Source organism: Ipomoea nil, unplaced genomic scaffold, assembly GCF_001879475.1.
Source record: "Ipomoea nil cultivar Tokyo-kokei standard unplaced genomic scaffold, Asagao_1.1 scaffold0179, whole genome shotgun sequence".
NCBI classification, from domain to species: Eukaryota; Viridiplantae; Streptophyta; class Magnoliopsida; order Solanales; family Convolvulaceae; genus Ipomoea; species Ipomoea nil.
Genome location: NW_017616607.1, coordinates 139,904 through 147,684, shown reverse-complemented (window position 1 = coordinate 147,684; position 7,781 = coordinate 139,904). Strand labels below are relative to the sequence as shown.

Genomic DNA, 7,781 nt, shown 5'->3' with positions numbered 1-7,781 from the left:
TGCTCCACTGTTTGTCAGTTTGTGTGCCTCCATATATATTCATATAATATACCTATATGCCTTGCATGGATTATGTACATATATCTCACACACTTTATTTCTCTTGTGCACATATATACGTATATAATATATATGCACATGCATAATGTATGTTTGCTGTGAATATACCATATATAATATATATTTGCTTTTCACTTTGCCCTTATTTTTCGTGTAGCAGTGTATATGTATACATAATATATATATGTTGCCCATGTGTATATATATATATTACTCCACTAGTCCATGCGACTGTATATATATGTATACAATATATATATATGTTTGGCATTTTCACTTTGCGTATCATATATATACATATGTACGCACATAATATACGCTTAGTGACGTTGGTGCGCATATGTACATCATCCATGTTTGCTTTCCATATTTTTGTCTGTATCACGTACCTAACATATATAATATATATACACATGCACAATTAATGTTTGCTTGTGTACATATATATATAATATGCATCAAAGGAGTCTTGAAAAGATATGAGGCAGTTTCGACTCGTGCCAGGAGTCTTACAAGATGAGGCAGTTTCGACTTGTGCTAGAGAGTATCCTGTAGCTTTTTTCCTTTAAAATTGTAGCTTCTTTCCTTTAAAATTTCATGAAGGGTTTGCCCCTATGGCTGTGATTATGACACTTCTATCGCTTCTGAGGCGAATTTAGTCCCAAATGCCAACGTAGAAGTCTCTCTCATTTAAGGGTTGACTCTGTTGACTCCAAAAGATGGGGAGAGCTTGAATGAGGCCAAGAGAAGCTTAGAGGCATGTAAAGATGACATTCTTACCTTTAAGCTTTTCATCGACTGATGTTATTTTTCCTTTAGTCATTTTTCTTTTTGGTTGCAAGACTGTTGCTGTTTCGTTCCTTAGCTCTTGATAATTGAGTGCTTCTCATTGTCTTTTAGCAATAACTTGTACATCTTTGCTTTGACCCATTGAATGATTGTCTTGATAAACCACTCTTGCAACATAAATTGTACTTGTTTCTGTTATGACTGAACTTATATAATTTGATTCTAAGCTGCCTACGTACTCCTATCAAGGAGATCAAGTCAAACGTAGTTCAAATGATTTTTTTTTTACAAAGTAGAGCCGTTCACAGTTTAGACCCATGCGGGCCAGGAGCGTCTATGATTTGGGCCCACCCATAGACAAAGCGAGATGCATTAAAAGTTTAACCACGTGCTGCATTTTTGGTGGATCAGTCATTCATCACATCTTCATGACTTGTGTTGAAACCCCAAGTTTAAGGGTGGTAAAGCTTTAGGAACCTTCCATTAATCGGACCGATCTTCAAACCATCTTCACTAATCAGCTTATAAGCTCCACCGATGTAAACTTCTAGAATCACGTAGGGACCATCCCACCTTGAAGTGAACTTGTGGCGGGTTTTTTTTTTTTTTTTTTTTTTTTTTTTTTTTTTTTTTTTTTTTTACAATGATGGGCCTATGAAAAGCTAGGACTTACCCTTTTGTTAAAAGCTCTTGACATGCGAGCTTGATAGCACTCCAAGCTTTGTTGCGCTTGCAGACGTTTTTCATCCAAGGCTTCTAACTCAGCCGGGCGTAACTTAGCATTTTCTTCATCAGTAAGGCCCTCCTGTATAGCTAACCTTAAGGAAGGTATTTGGCGCTCTAGAGGCAGGACCGCTTCTACACCAGACACCAAAGAGTATGGAGTGCTTTGAGTAGGTGTGCGGTATGTTGTTCTATACGCCCACAAGGCTTCTTCCATTCTGTCATGCCAGTCCCTTTTCGATTTTGAGACCACTTTCTTCAACAAATTGTATAGGGTCTTGTTAAAAGCTTCAGCAAGGCCATTAGCAGCTGCATAGTAAGCTGATGAGTTTCGCTGCTTAAAGTCAAAAAACTTGCAGATCTTGTCCATCAACTTGTTGTCAAAGGGCTTCCCGTTATCTGTTAAGATATATCGCGGGATACCAAATCGATAGACAATGTGGACACGAAGAAAGTCTGCAACATTTTCTTTCTTCACCTCCTTCAATGCCACAGCTTCCGCCCACTTTGAAAAGTAGTCGGTGGAAGCTAATATGTATGCATGCCCTGCAGATGACTTAGGTGTAATTGGGCCAACCACATCAAGTCCCCAAGCATCAAATGGCCAAGATGCAACTGTTGAGTGTAGAGGTTCTGGTGGTTGATGGATAAAGTTTGCATGATATTGACAAGCTTGACACCTTCGAGCGTAGTCTATGCAATCCTTTACCATTGTAGGCCAATAATAGCCCATTCGCTTAATATGGAAATGTAACTTGGGACCGGATTGATGTGCACCGCAAACCCCAGAATGAGCTTCTTGCATAGCTTGTAAAACTTCCTCTTCCCCTAGACATCGGAGAAAGACTCCCTCGAATGAACGACGATACAACGTCTCTTTATAGTAGATGAAGCGAGGAACTCGACGCTTTATATCCACCCTCTTACACGGATCTTCGGGTAACTTTCCATCAGTGAGGTAGTCAACCAGTGGTTGCCTCCAGTCGTCTTTGCCTATATCATAAACTGAGGCAGTAGGGAGTTCAACAATTTCATCAACTGAGCCATCTTCATTGAAGATTGGCGGAACTACCCACCTTTGACATACTTGTACTCGGGCTGCAGGATGAGCAATAGTTGAAGCCAATGCGACTAAGGCGTCAGCATGCTTGTTTTCTTTCCTCGGTACGTGTTCAATTGTGACGTCCCCTAACCATTGCATGAGTATCTTTGCATAGTTGTTATATGGGACTAACTTCGCCTTTTTCACTTCATATAGACCCAACACTTGGTTTATGATCAACTTTGAATCTCCATAAATGTTAATTCTCAGTTGCTTCATGTCAGCCGCTATTTCGAGCCCAAGTATCAATGCTTGGTACTCAGCAACGTTGTTTGAACATTTCTCGGTCAAGGTGAATGAATATGGCAACACCTCGCCTTCTGGAGTGACGAAGACAACTCCAGCACCTGCCCCTTCTCTATGCGAAGCTCCATCAAAGTACATTTTCCATGGGGGTGGGACTTCACTAACAAGCACATCTTCATCAGGCAGCTCCCATTCAGCAGTTATTGGGTGATCTTCTAGGAAATCGGCTAAGGCTTGCCCCTTGACAGACTTCTGCGGCACATAGATGATTTCAAATTGTTGAAACAATAAGTACCACCTTGCAAGGCGGTTGGAGAGCACGACCTTCACCATAACATACTTCACCGGGTTCGCTTTGGAAACAAGCCGGATGGTATGAGCCTCAAAGTAGTGCTTAAGTTTTTTGATGGCGAATACCAGTGCCAAACATAGCTTTTCAATTGGGGAGTACTTTAACTCGTCCGGGGTCATCATTCTACTAAGATAGTAGAGGGCATTCTCTTTCCCCTTGTCGTTTTCCTGAGCAAGCAAGGCGCCCACAGAACTATCTTGGGCGGAGATATAGAGGATTAGTGGGCGGCCATGAATAAGAGCGGTTAGCACAGGTGGCTTCATCAAGTATGACTTGATACTCTGGAATGCGTTCTTGCATGCCTCATCCCATATGAACGGAATACCCTTACTGACTAAACGGTTGACATCTTCCTGCTAGGTTTGATATGAACCTTCGGATGTAAGCCAACTTCCCTTGTAAGCTTTTAAGCTCATGAAGGTTTCTTGGCTCAAGCATCTTCATTATGGCGTCGATTTTGGCTTACTCGATCTCGATGCCCCTGTGTCGAACAGTAAACCCGAGGAACTTTCTAGCAGCAACCCCGAAGGCACATTTAAAGGGGTTCATTTTGAGTTGAAACTTCCGTAGGCGGTCGAAGACTTGCCTTAAATGCACCAAGTGATTTGTGCGCAGTTTCAACTTCACAACCAGGTCATCTACATAGCATTCGACCATTTTATGAAGCATATCATCAAATATTGTCTGCATAGCCCTTTGGTATGTAGCACCTGCATTTTTCAAACCAAAGGGCATTACTTTGTAGCAGTTGATACCTTTTGGCGTTCGAAATGCTGTTAGGTCTTCATCTTCTGGCGCCATGCGAATTTGATTGTAACCGGAGGAGCCATCCATAAATGACAGGATCTCATGCCCAGTCATGGCATCTATCATTAACTCCGTGATAGGAAGCGGGAACTCATCTTTCGGGCATGCAACATTGAGATCCCGAAAATCAACGCACACGCGGATCTGGCCATTCTTCTTGCGCATAGGTACAATGCTGGATATCTAGGTTGGATATTTAACTTCACGAATGAAGCCAGCCTCTATAATCTTATTGACTTCTGTTTCAATCGAGGGAATGAGCTCAGGGTGGAAGCGTCGTTGAGCTTGCTTAATCGGACGGCACCCCTTTTTCACTACTAAGCGGTGCACCGCTACTTTTGGGTCTAACCCTGACATCTCTTTGTATGTCCATGCAAAGACATCAATATATTCTTTTCGCAATGTGACATAGATTTCTTCATCTTCATCAGAAAGGAGTGCGCTAATGAAGATAGGACGGGAATTTTCAGGAGTTCCCAGATGAACTTCTTTTAATTCATCTACTACGGCTTGTACCCCTTCTTCTAACTCATAGGGTGCCTCTTCTGCATCTTCTCCCTCAATAGGAGTCTCATCACATAAAGTGATAAGGAACGACGATGCCACCTCTCCCTGAGTAGTTGGTGGTACATCATCACTTGAGCCTATGCTTTCCTCATTTTCTTCTTTATGTACACGAGTGTGTACAATGGTCTTCGGTTGGACTTTCATGACTTCACCACATGAAACATGAATATATGTTTCTCGTCTCATACGAGAAGGAATCATGCTTCTAAGCCTTTTGGAAGGTTCCACTTCAGCAGGAAGATTGGCATTGTCTTTCATAACTTGGATAACTCCGAGTCGATCATGTATTGGCTTTCTCTTTGGGGCTTTAGGACTTGACCCTAGTCTATCAAAGACTAAGCGTCGAGAGTCCGCCTTACCCATTCAGTCGAAAACTGACTTCTTTTTGTCTTGCCCATTATCATTGGCAGGAGTGAGTTTTGGATCGTACTCACTTCCATCCACGGAGATACAATTACTTGCAGCCCTGTTTATAAGAATATGCACTGGATTAGGGGGGACATAACCCAACCTTTTGCGCGCTTGAAGTTTTTGGTGATTGGTTTTGCCTTTACCATCGGCTCCTGGGATAAGCTTTCCCAACCTCTGTGGCTTGTTGGGATTATAGCCAGCTTTGGCTAGAAGCTTATAAGCGTTAGGGTCAAATCCCTCAGTACGCTTGGTGGGGAATACTTGGCCCGCTTCATCACTACCTTTCTCTTCGGAAGATTTTGCTGCATTTGCTTTGAGTGTATCAATCCTTACAAGTGGGAAGATGAGGTTGTGTTGTGTTGATCTCCCTCTACAACTTGTTTTCCCTTTGACTTTGGTTGGGAATATCGGTCGTCCTTGATTTCCTCGACATCTTCAACAATAACTTACCTTTTCATGTAGAACTTTGCGTCTGCAAAGTAAAACTCAACCTCGGTGAAAGGACTTTCATCGGCGACTACCTTTTCAACTACGCCGTTCTTTTCAAACATGAGGCATCGATGCCAAGACGAGGGTGCCACCCTATTTTCATGTATCCACGGCCTTCTGAGTAACAAGTTATAAGATGTCCTCGCATCTATGACATGGCAAAGGACACCTGAACACAAGCTTCCAATTCTTAAGTCAAGTCTGATGATACTGATAGCTCTTTGCCCTCCTTTGTTGAAGCCTTGTATCATTAGACGACTTTGGGCAAGCTCATCTGTAGATACACCAAGGTCCTTCATAGCTCCAAGGGATAGGATGTTGACAGCTGAGCCTTGATCAACCATAATTCTTTTGAGCTTTTGCCTACAGGTATAACCTTCAACAAATAGTGGGCGATTGTGTGGCGTGCCTCCAAGTAACAAGTCTTCATCCTTGAAGGTAATTTCTGTGGAGTAGGAAATAGCCTTATGCATTAGCACTTCCTCATCCTCGCTGTGTTTGGAAGACGAACATTCCCCTCCATCTTCTGGCTTGTCATTTGTATTTAGGTAGGAGCTAGCAGTGTCTACCCCTTGAAGATTAAATCCTTTTAGCATATATTGAGCCAAAGGAACTGGTGCTCGTGGTTGCTTGACATGCCCCTTCGTCTTTGGTCTGCGGGCATGGACACTTGTTGAGGTTTTCTCAACCTAATTTCTCGCTGTGTGCTTAGGATGTCTCCCAAGCTCAACTTTCTTCTTTCTATGAGTGATAATCACCCATTTTCCTTCAGATGTGTTATCATACTGCCGTGGTTCTGAACTTTGACCAGCAGCATGCTTAACAATGAAGGGGAGTGGACGTTTCCGTTGTTTCCCAACATCCTTTCCAGTACACAGCGGAGCGAACCGTCCGAGTGTAATCGAGATTTGATTCGAGCTCGCGTTAGCATCAGCAAGCTCAATTTTTCCATCCCTGGCCAGTGTCATAACTTTGTCTTTGAAGATAAAGTATTTCTCAATTGGGTGACCGAGAAGACGGTGGTACTTGTAGTAATTTTGGTCATCCACCCTTGTAGCTTCATCAGGACGTTTCATTTCCGACTACTCAATGAGTCTAAGTTTGAGTAGCTCATCAAACATGGGAGATACATTGGAATCCATGAAAGGATAAGTCTTCTCCTGCCTTTCTTCAATTGTCGGCTTTCTACCACCCCTTGACGGGCTAGAAAATGGTCGTAGCCTAGGTCTTTCAGTTGCTTTAGCGAAAACTGTCATTGGTGTGGCCTTCACATTCATCACTTCCTTCTTTTCTTGCTTTGGAAATGATTTGTTTACTTTTTTAACTTCTTGTTTTCCAGGAGCATTGGAGGAGCTAGGCAAGCTCAAAACGTTGAGCCCTCCACTAGCTTCGATGCTCAACTCCATGTCGAGAGCGCGACTGGATAACTCTTCAAAGTGCATGCCTTGAATGCACATCTGAATTGTAGAACTTTGGGATATTCTTTCTTTGCAATTCAAGCATAATTCCCTCCATCTTTCGATGTAGGCACCGGCGCGTTCACCCTTCCATTGGCGAGTAGCGGTGAGCTTCAAGAAGCTGACCGTTCTCCTTGTACTATAGAAGCGGGTTAAAAACTCACGTTCAATGTCATGCCAGCTATCAATGCAGCCGGGCTCGAGGTCGATTTACCAATCAAACGCAGTTCCCTTTAATGAACGGACAAACTGCTTTACTAACAGATCGCAATACGTCCCTGCATCGTTGCATGTTTCCTCAAAATGGGCAATGTGTTGTCGAGGGTTTCCCTTGCCATCGAATTGCTGGAACTTAGGGGGTTGATAGCCGTATGACATTTTCAACTCCTCAATTCTTTGTGTGTAGGGCTTAGCATAGGAATATGAGGGCTGGCCGTCGTCCAACTTGCCTTTGATAGCCCCCATTATGTAGTCTTTCAACTGATCCACCGGTATCATACCTTCAGTGACCGGTATAGATTTCTCAGTTGCAGGTAAGTGGGAAGCAGTTTCTCCTGCCGCATGGCTAACAGGAGGTGGTGGTGATTGTTGACCAACCTCTTCTTGCCCTTCGGGTTGCTTTCCTGGAGCACGACTTCCTTGTCCCTCCATGATGCTTCCTACCCTATCATCTAGGGTGTTAAGCCGTTTCTCTTGATTTTGGAGGGTGACAGTCATTCCTTCTAGAGACTTAGCGATTCTAGCTAATTGCTCCTCCACAGACTCTGTGTTTGTCGTC

At 43.1% G+C, this 7,781-nt stretch overlaps 1 protein-coding gene across 1 annotated transcript; it reads right to left on the bottom strand.

The window, feature by feature from the left end:
• Nucleotides 1-1,501: 1,501 nt before the first annotated feature.
• Nucleotides 1,502-3,535, bottom strand: LOC109179054. Its single transcript, XM_019328627.1, has one exon. The coding sequence runs from the start codon at nt 3,533-3,535 to the stop codon at nt 1,502-1,504; it is 2,034 nt and encodes a 677-aa protein (XP_019184172.1).
• Nucleotides 3,536-7,781: the final 4,246 nt, after the last annotated feature.

Excerpts from the sequence above, each read along its gene's own strand:
- LOC109179054 (XM_019328627.1), bottom strand. The coding sequence starts at position 3,535 with ATGAAGCCACCTGTGCTAACCGCTCTTATTCATGGCCGCCCACTAATC.